The sequence below is a fragment of the Hemibagrus wyckioides genome, linkage group LG26 (assembly GCF_019097595.1).
Source record: "Hemibagrus wyckioides isolate EC202008001 linkage group LG26, SWU_Hwy_1.0, whole genome shotgun sequence".
Lineage (NCBI taxonomy): Eukaryota > Metazoa > Chordata > Actinopteri > Siluriformes > Bagridae > Hemibagrus > Hemibagrus wyckioides.
The window spans coordinates 15,096,399-15,120,145 of record NC_080735.1 but is presented as its reverse complement, the minus strand read 5'-3'; the positions used below and the strand labels follow the sequence as shown (position 1 = coordinate 15,120,145).

At 38.7% G+C, this 23,747-nt stretch overlaps 1 protein-coding gene across 3 annotated transcripts; it reads left to right on the top strand.

Moving 5' to 3' along the window:
* Positions 1-3,832: 3,832 nt before the first annotated feature.
* LOC131347087 (cytolytic toxin-alpha-like) lies at positions 3,833-13,593 on the top strand. 3 transcript variants are annotated; one of them, XM_058380953.1, is made up of 14 exons: positions 3,833-4,013; positions 4,569-4,692; positions 4,852-6,605; positions 6,872-6,928; positions 7,237-7,266; positions 7,396-7,484; positions 7,606-7,801; positions 7,884-7,997; positions 9,554-9,610; positions 9,908-9,937; positions 10,067-10,155; positions 10,275-10,470; positions 10,553-10,666; positions 13,543-13,593. In XM_058380953.1, the coding sequence occupies exons 2-14, from the start codon at positions 4,602-4,604 to the stop codon at positions 13,576-13,578; spliced, it is 2,853 nt and encodes a 950-aa protein (XP_058236936.1). In that variant the 5' UTR covers positions 3,833-4,013; positions 4,569-4,601; the 3' UTR covers positions 13,579-13,593. The 3 variants fall into 3 exon arrangements, with proteins under 3 accessions (XP_058236936.1, XP_058236935.1, XP_058236934.1); XM_058380952.1 differs by lacking the exon at positions 13,543-13,593 and adding an exon at positions 11,941-12,482 and having other exon boundaries at positions 4,589-4,692; XM_058380951.1 differs by lacking the exon at positions 13,543-13,593 and adding an exon at positions 11,941-12,482.
* The last annotated feature ends 10,154 nt before the right edge of the window (positions 13,594-23,747 follow it).

Sequence of the window (23,747 nt, the reverse complement as noted above, 5' to 3'; positions counted from 1 at the left end):
AAAGAAGTCACCATCTAGATCTATAAACTGATAACGATCAGTCAAATAAGACCTGAGCCAGGAGAGGGCTGTTCCTTTAACACCAACATGTTCTAGCCTATCAAGTAGAATAGTGTGGTCAGTGGTGTCAAACGCTACACTAAGTTTGAGTAACACCAGTAATGAGACACAACCCTGATAAAAAGCCAGTAACAGGTCATTGACCACTTTAACCAGTGCTGTCTCTGTGCTATGGTGAGGTCTAAATCCTGACTGATACATTTCATGAATTTTCTTCCTATGTAAGTGAAAACATAACTGCCTTTTCTAGGATCTTGGAGATAAAGGGCATGTTTGATATTGGCCTATAGTTGAATAGCTGACAGGGGTCGAGGTCCGTTTTTTTAATCAGGGGTTTGATAACTGCTAGCTTAAAAGACTTAGGCACATAGCCAGTGCTATAGAATTTATCATTTTTAGAAGGGGTGCGGTAGCTACTGGCAATATCTGTTTAAGGAAAAATGTGGAATTAGTGAAATTAGATCAGGCTCTTGAAGGGGAGTAAAGCATTTTTAAGCATTTTTTAAGCACACTGGAAACTCAGAACACTGGGACACTGGGAGTTCGGGAGTTGAATGTATGCTAGAGAGAGAGAGAGAGAGAGAGAGAGAGAGAGAATATATATATATATATATATATATATATATATATATATATATATATATATATATATATACCCAAGTGAACACCCAAGTGAACATTTTAACTAAAATAATGCTAGCTTGGGCGCCAGACGGGGTTAACCTGTCAAAATAATTAAATAATTAACCTATATTGCCGTCAAACGCCACCTATTACATATAACATAATAATAATAATAATAACAATAACAATAGATATGTCAGAAAATAAGTGCAAATAGAAAGAAAATTTCTGATTAAGGTTTGCATGTATTTTTCACAAGTAAGAAACTATAAATTATACATCTATCACAATTAAACAAAAGCAAAACAAAACCATCGACAGAGTTTCAAACAGCGGATTGGGTGGATTTTCATCAAGGAAAGAAGGCATCCTGGTAAACCGCACTTCCCAATTTACTCCTGAGACAAACACGCGACTTTGCGCTCTCGGTGACCCTCCGGCGTTCACTCCAGCAATACACCTGCGTGAGTTTGCGCTCAGCTGATTCCCGTTCCTATTCGCTGGCCGTGATGACGTTTATTTTGGTTTCACTTTTCGCTCCACCTTTACTGCTCCGCCACAGCTATATAAAGACATCATTGATGATGATGTTTAATATTATGACTAGTATTACTATTAGCAGGGCTGCATTAAGACCTCATTGGGCCCAGGGGCTATGAGTTACTGTAGGCCCGACACCCCCACCCCCAACTACTGAGGGGAAAAATGTGCATCGTTCTAACACTGATGAACTTGTTTTACACTAATAAAGTAAAGATGGGACAAAAAATGTATTTCTAGCATTCAGAATAACAGTGGCCAATTCAGTTATAATATACAATGAAGACAATTGCTTACCTTAAAATGTTTTTTTCCTGCTCTTGTTCTTGATAATGTCACTAAAGTCCAGGGATCGAAAAAAATGTCACTTTCCAGGGACATCAAAGTCTTTACTTAGTTTACAAAAGTTATTTGGTCAAGGACGGTGAGTGATTTCATTTCTGATGTTTGATTAACATTTTTGACACACAGGGCAACAGTAGCTCTATTAGGCTGATGTCGCTTTAAAACCTCAGGATCTCATATACTAATTATAATACACATTTTCACATCTTTAACTATTACCGCTCATTTAAGGCACAAACGACTGTGTTTACGAGGATACTCGGAAAGATGAGTATTTTTACCCATGACTATGTGTATTTGAAAGTTCAAGCACAAAGTGCAAACAAGAACTCAAGTTTAGTCAGGCGTTGTGCGGGCAGCTGCTTTAACTGAGGTGTGTGTGTGTATCGTCTCAACACGCACATTTACCAAACTGAATTCTTCCCCGCTGCTTAATGAGCTGGAACTGTTTAAAATCATTTGTATTTAAACCACAGTGCTTAAGCTTGCATCATAATGACACAAAAGAATATTTCAAACGGGCTCTTGCCCACCGCCCACCCCTTAAGCGAGTATACAGCGTTTGTTCAAACACAAAAGCAATACACATGCATCAAGTTAATAATCAAACTAACCTAAAATTGTTGGGGATGATGATGACGCTGTGTTTTTTTCCTGTTTTTACGTGTTTCATCATGTGTCCAGCCCCGGCCCTGTTGCTGTTTGTCAACTTCCACTCCATCATCAGCTTTAGTAAAATAAACTGATAGCTTTGGTATTTTACTGAGTAACATGTTACCTCTGCTGTTTCGAGTTTAATCTTTTTCTGCGTTTGAGCCCCACTCTCACATTTTCAAAATAGACGACATTTTTACTTATCGAAGAGCTCTTCATGTGTGATCATTTCCAGATTAGACTAGAATGAAGTGAAGACTGAAGAACATCTTAATAAGGTGCAGCAATCTCCTGATAGGCCTACATGCAGGTGGTTCAAAAGTTAAATATAGAATAAATAAGCATTTGATTGGTAAACCAAATTCAAATGTGACGTTTAAATTACTAATAATAATGCAAGGAACTTACGGCAAAGCTCCACTAAATAACAGCACTAATAAGTGGAGGGCGTGGTGGGGCATTCGCGAACAGCACGGTAATAGTAGTTGCATTAACAGGGCTGTACTAGTCCACTTTAACTTGAGGACTGTGCACACAGTAGTCTTTTTTAAGCCACAAATTAAGTTTTACCTGGGTGTAGGTGCAGCCACGAACAGCAGTTTTAGCTCTGGACATACATGAACCACATCATAAAAAAAACATTCTGCCCACTAGCGCACCCAGGAATCACAATGTGGCTGGGCCCAGAGACAATTGGGTGGGCCTAGTCTAAAATGCATCTGTTATCAAAATAGGCAACACAACTATACCTGCTTGAATACAAACCACCATGTAATCAGAGCATCAGCCTGTATGTCATTTTAAGCAATGTTAACACCATCAATCAATTTTCTTTCGAAAGAGAGAATGGACAAAGAGTTCAGTCTCTGTGTCAGCATTGTTGCTCTGATACCTGTGTTAATCTCAAAATTTAAGTTATATAAGTTTAAATTAAAGTTACTATTTTATCCTTATTTTATCCCTAATGAGCAAGCCTGGGGCGATGGTGTCAGGGAAAAACTCCCATCCACAGCATCAGTGAGCACCAGCAAATGATGAGACTCCAACTAGGGGTAGAGCCAGTGGTCACACTGGAAACTCAGAACACTGGAAGTTCAGGAGTTGGATGTATAGCTTGACAGAGAAAGACAGAAAGAGAGAGAGAAAGAAATTAAGTATGCTTGTGATCATGTGATGTTTAGAGACAATATAGTTTATGTGAAAAGTGCAGGCAGGGACTCTATAACTCTATAGCAAAACTAGCTATGACAGCATAACTTAAAGTGAGAGCAATAGTTGAATGAGGTAATAGTCAGCTCCTTACTACTCCAGATTGATGGCTCCTGAAAATTATCTTTACTGGAATTATCTTTCTTCTGCGGTTGCACATGATGTCTTTTTGACACATACTTTAGTAAGTTGCTCTGTTTCATTATACATGTTTCATTATAGTTTCAACGTACAACTTAACTTCGGTGACCCTCTGTGAAATGTGTTCGGTGTAAAGGGGGAGGGGGAGCAGGAGTGCAGAGACGTTTCATTCAGCAAGTGCTATCATGCAGAAAGTAGAAGTGTCATATGACATGCCAGGAAGAACCTAATATGGGCAAAGGCATGTATAAAGTCATCCAGCAATCGCTGTAATCAAAGCAGTCTCTGCTGTATCTAGCAACTGACTGGGTGGGCCTGACTGACTACGTGACTGCTGCCATCAGAGCACCCCAATCAACACTGCGCTGCTACTTCTATCAGAATTTTTTTTACAGCCGCATTCACAAGAAGACAGACAGGTTGAGACATCGTTGTGAAAGGTAAGTGTTTGTGCACACAAATTATTTGATTTACATGTGTAAAATAGCTATTATTAATTAATTCTTTATGGAAAATATAGCTTGTGCCAGCAAATTTTATTAAGAGCTGAAAAATATTTCATATATTTTATAGACTGGATTGGCCAAGAGACACTCTGAGGTGATATAAGGTTACTAGGTAACTAGGGCGATATTCAGACTAGGACTCTCAGGAAAGAGATGCAAGGGCTAAAACATCTTTAATAAAGATTAATGGAATAAAGAATACACCAACCAGAACACAAAGAACCCAAAAAGCTAGGGTTTAAGGCTACCAAAGGCTACCAAAGTCTCACCATAAATGTAAATCCAGTCATGAACATAAACTCAATGCTCCAGCCAACAAAGCCAGGGAAGACAAGAGTTAAATATGGTTACAAATTAACGACAAATTCGACGTGCAATAATCATGGAGGAAATAAAGCAGACAACAAAATATCATTATTGACATAATTGTTTCAATGCATAAATGCATTGTCAAATATTCTCATTTTCTCTTCTTTTCTTATTTTCCAGTCTTTTCTTTTCTCTTGCAGAAGTCTTGCAGAAATGGATTCCATATACATGGAAATAGCTGCCCTCGGAAGAACTCTGTATCCAGGCATGTTATATGATTGCCGGAGGGACTCCTTTATTCCAGGTGCAGTTTACATCATAATAATTTAATTACTCATTTGCAGTCTAACAACGGTGGTGAATAATAATATTAAAATCAATAATAAACCATGCTATGTTCATACTGTATGCAATATGAAATATCAGAAATTACTTGACCCTCATGATCACTGTCCTGTTTCAGGTGTTACTTTATGGGATAAGAATGCATTGCGTGATGACCTTGATGTGCATCAGAAGCCTAAAACCCATCTGAATTTTGCTGCCTCTGACAGTCTCAGTAACAAGGCAAACCTCCTAGATATAAACGCTTCCCTTAAAGCCAGTTTCCTATGTGGCTTGGTGGAAGTTGGAGGATCGGCCAAGTACCTTCTAGATACCAAATCCTCAACACGTCAGTGCAGAGTTACTATGCAGTACAGCCAGACAACAAAATTTGAACAGCTCACTATGAAGGAGCTTGGTAATATCACCTATCCACAAGTATTTGACCAGAAAACAGCCACGCATGTAGTTACAGCTGTACTGTATGGAGCTCAGGTTTTCATGGTGTTTGATTATACCAGTGCAGAAAATGAGAACAAACAGGAAATTGAAGGAAACCTTCATGCAATGGTTAAAAAGATCCCTACCATATCTATTGAGGGGCAAGCATCCCTAACTATGAATGAAAATGAAAAAAAAATGTCAGAAAATATTAGTGTCACATTTTATGGTGACATTGAACTTAATGAAAACCCCACCACATACAAAGAAGCCCTGGAAGTGTACAAGAAAGTGCCTGCTCTGATGAAGCAACAAGGTAAAGGTGTGCCTCTAACCGTGTGGCTGTATCCTCTCAATCTTTTGGATGATAAGGCTGCAAAGTTGGTGAGAGAAATCAGTTTGAGCGTGATGTATAAAACAGAAACTGTGCTGGAAGAGATCAATGAAATGGAGAGAGTATGCAATGATTTGATCAAAAGACAAATAACAGAGGATTTTCCTGACCTAAAAGACAGGTTGCTAAAATTTCAGGCATTACATAAGAATTATACAAGTTCGTTCAAGAATGCACTGTTCAGAGTGCTGCCAGCTATTCGTGGTGGGACACAAGAGGGCAAGGCACTGGAGGACATCCTGAAAATCCATTACACATCACCCTTCAATGCAAGCAACATGAACAAATGGTTAGATGGCATTACATCTGAATTAAATATATTGAGCTCCTATACCAGTGGACTGAAGGACCTCATAGTAAAATCATCAGGGTCATTCAACTCCATCTGTTTTCATCCTGATGTTGATGCGGTGGTATGTTTGTCATTTACTTCTCTAAATGATGAAGATTCCTACCTAGCAGCTCTACAAGACAGTGAGAATTCTGAAGGATTTACAATGTCGGGGCAAACAAGCAAGAGAGATTTAATTCTCCAAAAAGCACAGCCTTGGTTTACTTCTCCTGACAACTCTGCAAGGATGAGGCAGAATGTTTCTCTATTTACAACCTTTTTAGAGGCCAATAAAAATGAGAAGAAATTCAAATTCATCATTGCATCGATACCTGACTCCAACAATCCAGGAATCTCCATCCGGCTATATCAGAATGGCAGTCTAACAGATCCTAAGTTCCAGCCTGTGTCCAAACCTCCCAAACCTGTGGTGGAGACCGGTGATGGGAAAGTCACCCTGAAGCTTTCAAAATCCCCAACTGGAGAAACAGTACGCTTCAGAGTTGAGTACAGGATGAGATCTTCAACTGATTCAGCAGAAGATGTTGAGAAATGGACAGTCATAGACACTTCAGATACACAAAACACCTTCACACTGACTGGACTACAGGCAACAGAACAATACTGGGTTCGATTCAGAGCTGTTAGTAATGTGGGAGTAAGTGAAGCCAGCGACTCTGTCCCCTTCACCTTTCGTGGGAAGCTCATTGTGACAGTGGACCAATGGGTCAGTTAAGATTATATATTATTATATATAGTTATTATATAATAGCTAAATGTAAAATGAAATTTTCCTATGATTTTTTTTTTATTTTAGTTTAGTTTTTCAGAGTTTAGATGTTCTACTACACATATTTGCCTTTTTTTTCTACAGAAGTAAAAAAAAAAAAAGAATAATAATTAAACATATAAACTAAATAGTAATTAGTTGTGAGCTATATGTAGACATGTATTTTCATTTATTTATGATGTACATAATTTCTTTTCCCACAGAACTTCTCCACACCCATGCTCATTAATAAACTAAGGACAAAAATATTGAACCGTCCTGTAAGTAATAATGGTTCAGAACAAATCTCTAAATCACACTACACACATGGAATAAAACAAATAAATTCTATATTCATTAACATTTACATTTACATTGATATTTACAGGTAAATGTTAGACTTAATATAAAAAGAATTGTTCAAATCAAGTAGCAAGATGTCTTGCAAGTTTTTTCTATTACAGTTTTCCCTTTGTAAGTCAATGTCAAGTTTACAGCACTCTGGTTTGTCATAAATGAGGAACAAACAGGTTTTATGAATATTCTTTCAATGTTCTTCATATGTTCTTTCATTTTTTCTGACATCCAGTCTGATGGGCCACATCCAGTCTGCAAACCTGTGAGTAACATTTTCTTGTCATTTTCAAAATGAATGAACAATCCAAAAGATTGCAGGTTTATGCATTTTAAAATAACCACTTGATTACAATTGTATCATTATAACATGAATGATGCTTGACCACAACAGAACAAACCATATTTGGAATCAATCCCTGGAGGCTTAAGACCTGGTATGGCTTTGTTCTTCCAAGGGCTTGTTCCAAAAGATTTTACACGGTATGAAAAATGTATTTTCATTTCATAACATTTTGAATGAAAGGCAACATGTAATAGATTAGTTAAAAAATTCTCACTCTAATCTGGTATAGTCAATTAAATGTTAAACAATTTCTTTCAGCTTTGAAATAAATTTGCAGACCACGCCAAAGTACCTTCATGACATTGCTCTTCACTTCAACCCCCGTGTGGACTGTGTGGCCCTTTACACCTGCAGGAATGGGTCATGGGAGCATCCACAGTGGGCATCAGGAAACCCATTTGTCCAAGGAGCAGCTTTTGATATCATCTTGGTTATTAAACAAGAATGCTATGAGGTGTGATATTATGGAGAAAATAAATGAGAGGGTAAAGACTTTAATTATTTGGATTCAATAAGCTGATACTTCATTTGTTCAGGTGATGGTGAATGGCCTGGAGTACTGCACGTTCCAGCACCGTATCCCAGTGGACACAGTGACTACACTTCATATTAGGGGAGACGTCTTCATGAACACCTTTACCATTACTGAAGTAGGTCATTTATGTATATAGCTGATGCAGTACATACTGTAGTGAAATGAAACAGTGTCCCTACTAGACCCTGGTGCTACATTAAAGAACACAGAGCTACATAAACAACAAAGAATTAAGAACCAAAAAAATTACATTTCCATATCCACATACAGTGCTTGTGTGCAATCTTGCACAAACAGTGCAAACTAAGAGACAGTGCAGACAGACAAAACAATTTGCTCCAAGACAGAGAAATAAAATAAAATAAAATAAAATAAAATAAAATAACATGAAATAAAATGAAATAAAATAAATGTCTGTGATAGAGGCTGATCATCTCAGCTGTGCTCACTATCTTCTGCAAGGTCTTACAATCCAAGACAGTGCAATTCCCAAAGCAGACAGTGATGTAGCTGCTCAGGATGCTCTCAGTAGTCACTATGTAAAACGTTGTAAGGATAGCGGGTGGGAGATGGGCTTTCACAGAGGAATTTGGTGCTTCTGATGATCTCCATGGAGGACCAGTAAATGTTTATCAGAGAAGAGATGCTCTGTTCTATCCTGAAGCCAACAGCCATTCCTTTTGTTTTGTCAAAGTTCAGAGACCGGCTGCTGGCTCTATACCAGGCTGTTAGCTGTTGCAGCTCCCCTCTGTATGTTGACTTGTTGAAGAGACCCACCTCGGCATCAGCAAAATTAAGGATGTCGTCCGTCATGAGTGAACAGCAGTGGACTGAGCATATGACCCTGAGGCGCCCCAGTGCTCAGTATGGTGGTGTTTGTGTTGTGATTCCAGACTGACTGAGTTGTCCTGTAGTTAGGTGAAGTTGTACTGTAGTTAGTGATTGCTTGGACGCCCCTCTTTAAAGTTCCTGTGGGTTCTCTGGGCGTGTGTGTACTTTGCCTCTCTGATGGCTCGGGACAGTTTGGCTCTTGCTGTTCTTAGGGTCACCTTGTCATCTGCTCTGAAGACAAAGTCTCTGATCTTCAGCAGTACATGCACCTTTGTAGTCATCCACAGCTTTTGACTGGAGCGTGTAGTGATAGTCATTGCATTCAAAACAGTCCTGAAGGGCAGAGATAGCTTGTGCTGACTAACACACAAAGTCCATCAGGTGGTGAGCAGTAATTAGAAACTGTACTAAACATTTAAAGCAAACTCGATAGATAGAACTAAACAAACCGTCCAAACCCCAGAATATTGTGAACTCAATTCTGTCCCCTTCACCATCAGTGGGAAGTTCATTGTGACAGTGGACCAATGGGTCAGTTAAGGTTATATATTATTATATATAGTCATTATATAATAGCTAAATATAAAATGAAATTTTCCTAAGAATTTTTAATTTAGTTTAGTTTTTCATTCATTGTATAACAACGCAGTTTAGTTGTTCTACTACACATATTTGTCTTTTTTCTACAGAAGTAAAACAACAACAACAACAATAATAATAATAATAATAATAATAATAATAATAATAATTAAACATATAAATTAATGGCAATTAGTTGTGAGTTATATGTAGACATGTATTTTCATTTATTTATGTTGTACATAATTTCTTTTCCCACAGAAATTCTCCACACCCATGCTCATTAATAAACTAAGGACTAAAATATTGAACAGTCCTGTAAGTAATAATGTTTCAATACAAATCTCTAAATCTCACTACACACATGGAATAAAACAAATAAATTCTATATTCATTAACATTTACATTTACATTGATATCTACAGATAAATGTTAGACTTAATATAAAAAGAAATGTTCAAATCAAGTAGCAAGATGTCTTGCAAGTTTTTTCTATTACAGTTTTCCCTTTGTAAGTCAATGTCAACTTTACAGCACTCTGGTTTGTCATAAATGAGGAGCAAACAGGTTTCATGAATATTCTTTCAATGTTGTTCCATTTTTTCTGACATCCAGTCTGATGGGCCACATCCAGTCTGCAAACCTGTGAGTAACATTTTCTTTTCATTTTCAAAATGAATGAACAATCCAAAAGATTGCAGGTTTATGCATTTTAAAATAACCACTTGATTACAATTGTATCATTATAACATGAATGATGCTTAACCACAACAGAACAAAGCATATTTGGAATCAATCCCTGGAGGCTTAAGACCTGGTATGGCTTTGTTCTTCCAAGGACTTGTTCCAAAAGATTTTAAACGGTATGAAAAATGTATTTTCATTTCATAACATTTTGAATGAAAGGCAATATGTAATAGATTAGTTAAAATTCTCATTCTAATCTGGTATAGTCAATTAAATGTTAAACAATTTCTTTCAGCTTTGAAATAAATTTGCAGACCACACCAAAGTACCTTCATGACATTGCTCTTCACTTCAACCCCCGGGTGGACTGTGTGGCCCTTTATACCTGCAGGAATGGGTCATGGGAGCATCCACAGTGGGCATCAGGAAACCCATTTGTCCAAGGAACAATTTTTGATATCATCTTGGTTATTAAACAAGAATGCTATGAGGTGTGATATTATGGAGAAAATAAATGAGAGGGTAAAGACTTTAAGCATTTGGATTCAATAAGCTGATACTTCATTTGTTCAGGTGATGGTGAATGGCCTGGAGTACTGCACGTTCCAGCACCGTATCCCAGTGGACACAGTGACTACACTTGATATTAGGGGAGACGTCTTCATGGACACCATTGCCATTACTGAAGTAGGTCATTTATGTATATAGCTGATGCAGTACATACTATAGTGAAATGAAACAGTGTCCCTACTAGACCTTGGTGCTACATTAAAGAACACAGAGCTACATAAACAACAAAGAATTAAGAACCAAAAAATTTCCACATACAGTGCTTGTGTGCAATCTTGCACAAACAGTGCAAAATAAGAGACAGTGCAGACAGACAAAACAATTTGCTCCAAGACAGAGAAATAAAATAAAATAAAATAAAATAAATGTCTGTGATAGAGGATGATCATCTCAGCTGTGCTCACTATCTTCTGCAAGGTCATACAATCCCAGACAGTGCAATTCCCAAAGCAGACAGTGATGTAGCTGCTCAGGATGCTCTTAGTAGTCACTATGTAAAACGTTGTAAGGACAGGGGGTGGGAGATGGGCTTTCACAGAGGAATTTGGTGCTTCTGATGATCTCCATGGAGGACCAGTCAATGTTTATCAGAGAAGAGATGCTCTGTTCTATCCTGAAGCCAACAGCTATTCCTATTGTTTTGTCAAAGTTCAGAGACCGGTTGCTGGCTCTATACCAGGCTGTTAGCTCCCCTCTGTATGTTGACTTGTTGAAGAGACCCACCTCGGCATCTGCAAAATTAATGATGTTGTCCATCATGAGTGAACAGCAGTGGACTGAGCACATGACCCTGAGGCGCCCCAGTGCTCAGTATGGTGGTGTTTGTGTTGTGGTTCCAGACTGACTGAGTTGTCCTGTAGTTAGATGAAGTTGTACTGTAGTTAGTGATTGCCTGGATGCCCTTCTTTGAAGTTCCTGTGGGTTCTCTGGGCGTGTGTGTACTTTGCCTCTCTGATGGCTCGGGACAGTTTGGCTCTTGCTGTTCTTAGGGTCACCTTGTCATCTGCTCTGAAGACAAAGTCTCTGGTCTACAGCAGTACATGCACCTTTGTAGTCATCCACAGCTTTTGATTGGAGCGTGTAGTGATAGTCATTGCATTCAAAACAGTCCTGAAGGGCAGAGATAGCTTGTGCTGACTAACACACAAAGTCCATCAGGTGGTGAGCAGTAATTAGAATCTGTACTAAACGTTTAAAGCAAACTCGATAGATAGAACTAAACAAACCGTCCAAACCCCAGAATTGCGTGAACTCAGTTATACAGGCTTGGTAACATCAGTAATTAACCAAGATCGATCAAGTCTCAATTTATGAAATATAGAATTTATATAAGTTTTAGATTTGCATTATAACAAACAGGAATGTTAAGAGATGTTTTTTTGTTTCAATAGGTGGATGATGTTAATCTGAAAGTCAGCATGATCAGTCCTGCCAATATTTGAGGATTCAAATCTTCTCCAATACCAATGACATTTATTTTGTTATATTCTGGTCAATTATATCAGAATTAAAACTGTTTATGGGTGTTTTTTGTCTTTTCATTAACCCGTAATGTTTTTTTTTTTTTACTGATGAGCATTCTTATCAGATTTTTGTTGCTTATTATCGTTAGAAATGCATACTATATATTCTTTACTACAGTTTTATTGTACGTTAATTACAGTCAATGATACAGGTAATTTGCATTATCTGTTCACTAGTTAAAAGTCTTGAATGCACTCTGCAAATCTCCAAAACCAAACAGGTTTCAGCACATGACATACTTACACCAAATACAAAGCTGAAGTTGACACAGTATTTTTATTTGATTTTCTTATTTCAGCTCCTCCTTTACTGATGCAAATACAACATTAGAAAGTGCTCATTAATCATTTCTAAAATTATCCATTTGCAGAACTAAATTGACTAATTAAACCTCTTGCATTATTGTGTGTTTTGTGCTTTGTTGTTATAACAAATTGAGAAACTTTTAATTTACTTCTTGATTAAATAGATAGAAATGTACTGGTTAAAATCAATAAATAAATAGTGATAAAAATTAAGGTTCTGTGTTGTCTGAACTTTTTTTGTGGCCAAAATAATGTCATTAATGTGTCTTCTCTCTTAAAGCTATCATATTATATTAAGATCAGATAAACTGAAAGCTGATCATAATCACATGCTTATACATCAGCCAGATCACTCAGGTGAATTATGTGCTAGAAGTTATTTATAGTATACATTTACTTTTATGGCATTTGGCAGATGTCCTTACCCACAGGAGCTTAGATTTATCTCATTTACACAAATGAGTGGTTGAGGGTTAAGGACCTTGCTCAAGGGCCCAGTAGAGACAGTTGAGACAGAGCAGGGATTTGTAATCAAGACCCACTAATCAGTTGTCTTGACCACTAAGCTACCGCTGCACTAGTCAGTAAAACACTCTTTTCAAAGTGCACCCCTTGGCTAATGTGTAGCTCTGGTGTTCATAAGCAAAATGTCATTTAGAAAAGTATAACATGGTTTAAAGAAGTAATGAATAAGAAATATGAAACATAAACGCAGGTCACATTACTAAAGGAATGGTTCCTAGAAATGTCTTCTGTACAAACTGGATTAGACATAATCCAGGTTCTATAATTTATGATATGAAAAAGGTATGAAAAAATTCCACTGCTTCATATAATTAATTTATCAGCTTAATTTCATTCTTATAGCAGAGCACTATTACATTTTCAAATCTGATTGGTCCCACATGGCTATAACAGCAGCTCTGACTATAGTAGCATCTGCAGAGCAAAGTAGATGAATATAATGATTCACTCATTCTAGTCCATTACCAGGGCTTTGTATAACGGATTCTCCAGATAAACAGGATAAGAACATAGACATTAGTGCCTATAGTGAGGTTTTCTGTAAGGGGATGTTTATTTAGTATTTGTAGAAGGAGTCTGCAGTGTCAGTGCTTTTAAACAGTATGGAGTAAAACTGTATATTTACATTTTCATTCACAGAAAAGTCTGCAAGACGGGGGAATTCGCTCTTTCTAAAGAACATTACATCTGATTTGTTTTTTGTCTTTTGGAAAAAAGGAAAAATGAGAGAGATTGGTGAGGGAATAGAATAGAATAGAATAGAATAGAATAGAATAGAATAGAATAGAATAGAATAGATTTTATTGTCATTGCACATAAGGAGTACAACAAAACTGTGGGTGCTCTTCTCAACAACAGTGCACTAAAATATAATACAATGAAAAGCATAGCAAACAAAGCAAGCAAACAAACGTAAAATCAAACTGTTAGTAATGCAGGACAGTAAATATCCATTTATCAGGTGATAATGTATCATTACTAAGATAAAAATTTAAAATATTGAAAATATTACTGTTAAAGTCAACTGTTAAAGCATGCAATAAATGTACTATAAATCAGTGAATTTGAGTTCAAAGTGGTTTATTATCAGAAGGGAATCATTTAAAACACACACACACACATACACACACACACACACACACATACACTGGAAAGTTGTCTAATCACAGGCCTTCTTTCTTTCTGGCTTGCCACTTTCTCAATGACCTTCTGGTTGAAGACAGTCATCTCAGTCACCAGTCTCTATTCAACTAACAGCATGGCCAATGCATACAAAAAATCCCTTCTTATTGAAAAGATATAACCGAATTTTCTTTCATCTCAAGATATTTTACTTGCTTCCACATTAATCAGTACCTGTCCATTAACTGACAATCTGCTGAGTGGTAATGAGACTCGATGAGACTGGTCTAATCAAATGAGGCCAAATAATATAAAAACAATATTTCAAATGTGACCTTCATGTGAAAGGTAAGTGTAAATTGTTTTAGGAACTCTTTGAACAGTGTATTTAAAGCAGAAATACATGTTTGTTTCATATTGTGTCCAAATGCCACTGATGCTTTTAAGCAAGCTTGTCTGAGTGCCCCTTCTGCTTCTCTAGGAAATGCCTGTGCTTGTAAAGAAGCAAGATCCGGGGCATCCTCACAGTTTATTTGAGCCATGGGGTGGTTTTGGTTTGACATGTGGTGGTTGCCAATAGCAACCTTTATTATGAGAGTTTCCACTGACAACTTAACTTTACCTGTGTAAATTATTATTTAATTATTTAAACACAATTATTATAAATGTTATTTTTGGTAAAGTGAGAGATCACTAAGTTGATCACCCAAAAGTATGAAATTGTGTTTTAGGAATGCTGTGGAAATAAAAAAAAATAGCACAATGTTAGGCACAGACAATTATTGCAGATGCAGGGTTGAGCATCATGGCTGTCCAACCCTGCACCTGCAATGATTAGTTTCAGCCCTAAACTAAAACACACAAACCACTTAATCTTATTCTTCAGTTTCTGAATAAGGCATCAAAGTGTGTTGTGATGGAAATATGACAGGAACTATGAAAAGGTATACATAAGATCTGTCTAAATTCTTTAAATGTAAAACTGTCTAAATGTGTTTAAATATGTTTATGGTTAACATTTAAACCTCTTAGAAGTTGCTATATTTAAAGAAAGAAGTTTCAAATCTGAATTCATTAAGAGCTGCCCTTTAAACTAGGAACGCTGGTGCCATCTGTTGGAATTAAACGATATTACACAAACATTAAATTTTAGTTGTTGAGTATAAAATTCTGTTTACCGAAGGAAAAAAAAAATCTATAACAGCTTTAGGTCACGAAATTATTAGTGCGCGGAAGAGTGTTACTATTTATAGAATTAATAGTGTGTGTGTGTGTCTAAAAGCCACACCCTGTCTTGCTTTCTGGGGTCTCGGGATGCTTTAACCAAAGGTAAGAAATGCTCTTAATACATTTTATGTTATTATTTTGACATGGTCATCGGTTCCAGCTGCATCGCAATAGCTCAAGAGCTGCCTCGGGAAGATCACTGCACAGCATGCTGTATACCTCCAGCTACATTTCAAAGATTAATGAATCGTGTAGTCTCTGGTTTAGAAGGCTGTGCGGTCTATTTGGACGATTCTATAGTTTACAGTGATAGCTGGGATCAGCACGTCACACGGGTATGAGATTTATTTCGATGTTTAGTGGGGGCAAATTTGACGGTGAACTTGGCTAAATGTGATTTTGCACAGGCAACGGTTTCTTATTTGGGAAAAGAGGTGGGCCAAGGGGTGGTGCACCCTTTGCATGCTAAAATAAGCATGATAGATAATTTCCCCACCCCTTGTAATTAAAAAAGAGCTCATGAGGTTTATTGGGATGGCCAGTTACTATCGCAGTTTTTGTCCCAATTTTTCATCGGTCATCTGTCCATTGACTAATCTTTTAAAGAACTCTGCTAAATTTGAGTGAACCCCACATTGTCAAAAGGCATTTGAGAATGTGAAGTTGTTGTTGACTGCTGCTCCTGTGTTAGCAGCTCCCCAAAATGGTCTTCTGTTTGAGATTCAGGTTGACACCAGTCAGGTGGGAGCAGGAGTTCCCTGTTCTTCTCCAGACTCATTCTGGTGGTATTGGTCAGCCAATTAGTTATTTCTCATGCAAGTTTAATTCCTGTCAATTGAATTATTCTGTTATTGAGAAGGAAACGTTGGCACTGATCTGGGCACTTCAACATTTTGATGTGTATGTGGGGGGAGGGTCCCCAGTTGTCATATATTCAGATCATAATCCTTTGACATTCCTTCATTCATTACATAGTCCAAGTCAACGCTTAATGCGATGGATACTTTTCTTACAGCCTTAAAATTTGACAATTAAAAGGGAGTTGAAAATGTGTTAGCAGACACCCTGTCGCATGCCCCTGTGGTGGAGTGAGAAAATGGTGTTTCTGTCTTCAATTGATGTGAGTTGACCTACCTCTATGTATGTATGTTATAATTTAGTATCATTATTTTGATGTGGGATTTTTTAAAGGGGGTGTGTTAGGGTTGAGTTGTGTTGGTTTGGGTGTTTTGGTTTCTTGTTTCTGTTGCAGGTTTTGGTGATTGGGGCATGACTTGAGTGCACCTGATGCTCATCAAAGTGTGTGTTTAACTATGGTGTGAGTTCTTCGAGGGCTGCTCCACTGTTGCTTGAGCAGCTTGCCAGAGCTGCGCTCCAATTTTGTGGCGTTATGTTTTGCTTTGTATTCTTTTGCATTTTGATTTAATTTACCTACTTATGTCCTGATTATGTTTTGGTTAATTTTTGTTATAATAAATATTATGTTTAAAGTTATTCCACTATGTCATTTCCCTTAATGTTACATCTTTGAGCCAGGTGTAACACCACTCATCCCCTTTGTGGATGTGGATCAGGGGGCTATGGGGTATGAGTTTAGTGCCATTTTCAGTTGCTCAAGGGCCATAGGGGCACTGATCTTTTTTCTTCACAAGGAGGGCCAGATGTAGCCCTCCTGGATCTCCTCCTGAATGTACTCCTCCATAGCCCATTGCCTGGCTGATAACAAGGGATATGCTCAACCAGATGGAGCTGATGTGCCAGGCAGCAGTTTATGGCACAGTCATAGGGTCCTTGCAGGGGAGACCACTGGCATTGGTTTTGCTTAAGACCTCCTTGAGATCCTCATATTTGGTCAAAGTCAAATCAAAGTCAAAGAAGCTTTATTGTCACTTCAACTATATATAGCTGATGCAGTACACAGTGAAATGAAACAACGTTCCTCCTAGACCAAAGGTGTTGCACATAACAAAGACAAAGTACAGGTGACAGACAAACATAGAGCTAAACATAGAATTAAAGCTAAACTATACTTAAGGCGCAATCTTTAGTAAACTAGACACACAACAGAAGTGCACAGGATGACAAGACAACACAGTGCAGACAAACAGGACATATAGACCGACTCTGTGCAAAAGAATAGTGTTGACAGTGAGTGCAAATATTAAAGTTACATGTAAACAGGATCAATATAAAGTGTAATGTAAAGTGACATATGCATGCAAACAGGACAGAAGGGTGAAAAGTCGGGTTCTGAAAGCGTGCGCTGACCAGCTAGCACCGGTGTTCACAGAGATCTTCAACCTCTCCCTGAAACTGTCTACAGTCCACCATTGTTCCTGTCCCAAAGAAACCCCAGCCTCAACGACTACCGCCCTGTAGCCCTGACTTCAGTAGTGATGAAGTGCTTTGAAAGATTGCTCAGAGACTTCATAACTGCATCACTACCAGACACACTGGATCCGCTACAGTTTGTGTACAGGCAAAACCGCTCCACTGAGGATGCCATTTCACACCTCCTTCACACAACAACAAGCCACCTGGACTGCAGAAAAGGGAATTATGTAAAAACACTGTTTGTGGACTACAGTTCAGTGTTCAACACCATAATTCCTTCCACGCTCACCTCTAAGTTGGAGGTCCTAGGTCTCAGCACACCGCTGTGCCAGTGGATTTCCAACTTCCTGACGGACAGACCACAAGCCGTACGGATGGGCAAACACACCTCATCCTCCATCACCCTCAGCACTGGAGCTCCTCAAGGTTGTGTTCTGAGCCCCTGCTGTACTCACTGTACACTTATGACTGTGTGGCCACTTCCAACTCCACCACCATCATTAAGTTTGCTGATGACACTGTTGTGTTGGGCCTGATCTCAAACAACGACGAGATGGCCTACCTACGGGAGATTAAATACCTGGAGAGCTGGTGGCAGGTGAACAACCTACTCCTGAACATCAGCAAGACTAAGGAGTTAATAGTGGACTTCAGTACAAAGCCGGAGCGGTCATACCAACTGACCACGATCAGCGGAACCCCAGTGGAGAGAGTGGACAGCTTCCGGTACCTAGGTGTTCACATCACGCAGGGCTTGACTTGGTCCTGTCATACCAACAACCTGGTGAAGAAGGCCCAGCAGCGTCTATACCACCTGAGACATTTTAGGGACTTTAAACTTCCCTCTCAGGTGCTAAAGACTTTTTACACCTGCACCACTGAGAGCGTCCTGACAGGTAGCATCACTTCCTGGTTCGGGAACAGCACCATGAAGGACAGGCGAGCCCTCCAGAAAGTGGTGCATTCAGCTGAACGTACCATCCACACCAAGCTCCCTGACCTGCAGGACATCTACAGCAAACGGTGCCGGATCAGGGCCAGGAACATTGTAAAGGACCTCAGCTATCCCAACAATGGACTCTTTTCTCTGTTGCGTTCAGGGAAGTGCTTCCGCTCCATGAAGGCAAACACAGAGAGAATGAGGAGGAGCTTCTTCCTGCAGGCCATTCGGAGTCTGAACCAGGAAACACCTAGAACCTGATATGGATACGGGGAGTCTCTGTGCTTTTTTCATCACTTTTCATCACTTTGCACAACCTCGCACATTTGCACAAACTGACACTTTGACACTGGACTGGCACAAGTCACTTTATACAATAATTCCAGCACATGGACACTTTAATGATAAACACTGGATCACCTCAATATATGCCATATACACATACATCCCTTCATGTTCATGTCTGCATTTATGTGTATATATGTGTATATACCACTTTGTTAGTGTATATATATATATATATATATATATATATATATACACTATATTGCCAAAAGTATTCGCTCACCCATCCAAATAATCAGAATCAGGTGTTCCAATCACTTCCATGGCCACAGGTGTATAAAATCAAGCACCTAGGCATGCAGACTGTTTTTACAAACATTTGTGAAAGAATGGGTCGCTCTCAGGAGCTCAGTGAATTCCAGCGTGGAACTGTGATAGGATGCCACCTGTGCAACAAATCCAGTCGTGAAATTTCCTCGCTCCTAAATATTCCACAGTCAACTGTCAGCTGTATTATAAGAACGTGGAAGTGTTTGGGAACGACAGCAACTCAGCCACGAAGTGGTAGGCCACGTAAACTGACGGAGCGGGGTCAGCGGATGCTGAGGCGCATAGTGCAAAGAGGTCGCCAACTTTCTGCAGAGTCCATCGCTACAGACCTCCAAACTTCATGTGGCCTTTAGATTAGCTCAAGAACAGTGCGCAGAGAGCTTCATGGAATGGGTTTCCATGGCCGAGCAGCTGCATCCAAGCCATACATCACCAAGTGCAATGCAAAGCGTCGGATGCAGTGGTGTAAAGCATGCCGCCACTGGACTCTAGAGTAGTGGAGATGCGTTCTCGGGAGTGACGAATCACGCTTCTCCATCTGGCAATCTGATGGACAAGTCTGGGTTTGGCGGTTGCCAGGAGAACGGTACTTGTCTGACTGCATTGTGCCAAGTGTAAGTGTTTGGTGGAGGGGGGATTATGGTGTGGGGTTGTTTTTCAGGAGTTGGGCTTGGACCCTTAGTTCCAGTGAAAGGAACTCTGAATGCTTCAGCATACCAAGACATTTTGGACAATTCCATGCTCCCAACTTTGTGGGAACAGTTTGGAGCTGGCCCCTTCCTCTTCCAACACGACTGTGCACCAGTGCACAAATCAAGGTCCATAAAGACATGGATGACAGAGTCTGGTGTGGAGGAACTTGATTGGCCTGCACAGAGTCCTCACCTCAACCCGATAGAACACCTTTGGAATGAATTAGAGCGGAGACTGAGAGCCAGGCCTTCTCGTCCAACATCAGTGTGTGACCTCACAAATGCGCATCTGGAAGAATGGTCAAAAATTCCCATAAACACACTCCTAAACCTTGTGGACAGCCTTCCCAGAAGAGTTGAAGCTGTTATAGCTGCAAAGGGTGGACCGACATCATATTGAACCCTATGGATTAGGAATGGGATGTCACTTAAGTTCATATGCGAGTCAAGGCAGGTGAGCGAATACTTTTGGCAATATAGTGTATATATATATATATATATATATATATATATATATATATATATATATATATATATATATATATATATATTTATGTATCTACTTGCACCTATATTTTCATATTCTTACACCTATATTTCCATATTTTTACACCTATTTTCATATTTTATTTTTTATTCATATTCTATTTTTATTTATCTATATTATATTTTATTTTACTTTATTTTCTATTTTTATACTTTTAAGATACTCTAGTTTTATTTTTATCTTTATTTTTTATGGATCTCTTTCTAACGTACTTTTTATAAATGTTTACATGCCGGACAGTCGTGAAAAAACATTTCACTGCATGTCGTACTGTGTATGTATATGTGTCATAAAAAAACACCAGAAGCGAACAGACAATGGAGCATCAAAACCCCAGAAGGGGTGTGTTTATTGAGGCCGAATGCGGGTAGAGAGAGGAGAGAGGAGGATACTCAGCTGTAGGAGTAGTGATCTGGAAATCGGAGCTGAGGGGAGAAGAAGACGCCGTGCACGGAGGTAAACGATAATGGGAAGAGCAGCAATAGGGCTGAATACGAGGAGAAGAGGAAAAAAAAGGCAGTTAGGGCGAATATGCTCAGACTGAATAGCATGGAGGCTAAAGCTAACGGTATGTTAGCCGCGAGTCGGTGTCAAAAATGAGACCAGATGGGGATGAAGTGAAGGAAGTGGAGCTCAGGATTTCATGGTGTTTGATTATACAAGTGCAGAAAATGACAGCAAACAGGAAATTGAAGGAAACCTTCATGCAATGGTTAAAAAGATCCCTACCATATCCATAGAGGGGCATCCCTAAACATGACTGAAGATAAAAAAAAGGCAGAAAATATTAGTCACATTTTACGGTGACATTCAACTTGAAGAAAACCCCACAACATTCAAGGAAACCTACAAGATAAATGGGTGCCTCTGACCATGTGGCTGTATCCTCTCAATCTTTTGGATGATAAGGCTGCAAAGTTGGTGAGAGAAATCAGTTTGAACCTGGTGTGTAAAACAGAAAGTTTGCTGGAGGAACTCAATGAAATGGAGAGAATATGCAATGATTTGATCAAAAGACAAATAACAGATGATTTTCCTGACCTAAAAGATAGGTTGCTAAAGTTTCAGGCATTACACAGGAATTATACAAGTTCATTCAAAAATGCACTGTTCAGAGTGCTGCCAGCTATTCATTGGACAATGTTGAGTTTTCCCATACCTCCATCCAAGTTTTTGTCTGACACTGCATATGGATCGCTCGCTAATGTCCACACCATTACCTTAGGCCTAATCATCCGTTGTAGATATAGTTTTATATAAAACTGTTTATATATCTATCAAAAATATATATCTATATATATCAAAAACGTCACAAGATGATATGGAATTGTGATTGAAAGCAAGTATTAATTTACAGATAAACAGCTGTTTTAAGTGTTTTAACCAGTTTTAAGTGATTTTATATAAATCAAAAACATCACAAGACAGTTTAGAATTGAGATTGAAAGCAAGTATTTATTTACAGAATAAATAAACAGTTGTTAAGTGTTTAAACCAGTACTTGTAGCATGACACCTTAAAACAGGGGAAAACTTAATCGTTTCTTTCTGAGAAGTTAATTCTATCTTTTATTTGTTTCCAGTTCTGGGCTGTGGTGTGAAATTTCTTAGCAACAGCATCGGAAATTGCTTGACGCACATTGTGAGGCAGAGCATTTTTCCCCCTGGAACCATCAAAATTCACCAAGCCCACCCAGTCCTGATATAAGTGAAGAGGAATTAACCTTTCAAACAGATGAATAGCAAAACGATCTGCTCTTGGTTTGCCATCTGGTCCTGCTGAATCCAGATACATTTGTTTCTCTATCTCCAGGGGAACGTGATTTAAAGTCACGTCAGGTTGAATTACTCCCTGTATGAGAGACCGACGAACATGGTGATGTGAGGCATTTGTCAGTGTTTCAGGCAGTCTCAAACAAAAGGACGTTGCATTGGACACAGAAGAAAACCCAAAATTTCTCGAACTGGTGTGCAACTAACCATTGACATGGTTGTCAGTCAATGGTTTGAATGTTCTGTGTTTGATGGTGAGTCCATTGACGAAACGTGTTCTGACGCAGTTTGCTGATTGAAAGTGCGGTCAACGAGGGGTGTAGAGGCCGCTGATGGAAAACCTAGGTTTACATCTGCATCGTCCAAGTGTGCACTGGCTGAAGTTGGGTTTTGTTCATAGGCAGACTGAAGAAGTGGTCCATTTTCAGAAGACTCTAGACTCGGAGTCTCCAAAAGAGTCGACATCAATACAGGACTGTCGCCAGCATCAACCAGACCGTCTGTGGAGGTGGACTGATCTGTTGTCGGCGGATGAGACGGGGGTGCCTTTTCTTTCAAATGCTCTTCCAACCAGCCAACTCTTGCCTCCAAATTCAGAAGCGTTCGTGTGAATGCCATTAACTCCTGCTTCGAAACTTTCACTATGGCGGGACACTGGTTTTTAATCCGTGCAGCCTGAAGAAACCAATGTTAAGAGTAATTTTAATACATTCAAAACAACATGGACATGTACATGAGTGCTTATCAGTTTTACAATAAAAACAATTACATACTGATTTCTTTTTTACAAACCGAGTAGTTGCTGTTGTTTTTGTGCCTGGACATGGTTTGTTCTACTTTCTAGATTTCTGTAGAGACATTTTGATGGTTAACACAGAAGTACAACACAAACTGAACGAGAAATGGTGTAAATAAAAATACTTTCTTACCCTTTGTTTTTTGCTAGCGCAAACGGTGACTTTTTTTATAGAATGTCTTTGCCTCCATGTCTGTTGTGAGATTAAACAGTTTAGTACCACGGGTCGATGTGCAGCAACCAAATAAGTGAACTTTTACATGAACTGCAAATGCATACACTGTACATTGGCTAGTTTGATGCAGCATTTTATAGCTTAGGACCTCCCACCCAAAAGTGTGAATGTTTTGGTATTAACTGCATTTACAAAAAAAAAAAAAAAATGATTTACCAGTTGAAAAGACTGTGAAATGGATAGGACAACCGCTTGATTCATGGAAAAAAATTGTATCAAAGCCATTTGTACTTAATGTGAATAGTATCTAATGCTATATGAATTTGGCATTAATAGGCGCTAAATAGCTGTCTGAGGAAAAAAGCTAAATAGCTTTCAGAGATGCAAATACGGTAATTTAAAAAAAAGTTAAAATAACAGTATTAAACTCATGCAATATAGGGATTAAGTTGTAATGCTTTATTTATAATGCCATATACATCAGCGTGTTTGGAGTAATGTGAACAAGCAGATGTTCAAAGCAGATAAGTTATACCTACCTTATTATTAAAACAGGTAGATGCGCATGCAACGAGTAAAGTTTCACTTTTATGCATGTTCTCAACGTAGCTTAATGCATAAGTA

Excerpts from the sequence above, each read along its gene's own strand:
- LOC131347087 (XM_058380952.1), top strand. The coding sequence starts at position 4,602 with ATGGATTCCATATACATGGAAATAGCTGCCCTCGGAAGAACTCTGTAT. Across the intron at positions 4,693-4,851 it reads GAGGGACTCCTTTATTCCAG|GTGTTACTTTATGGGATAAG; the intron begins GTGCAGTTTACA and ends GTCCTGTTTCAG. Across the intron at positions 6,606-6,871 it reads TTGTGACAGTGGACCAATGG|AACTTCTCCACACCCATGCT; the intron begins GTCAGTTAAGAT and ends CTTTTCCCACAG.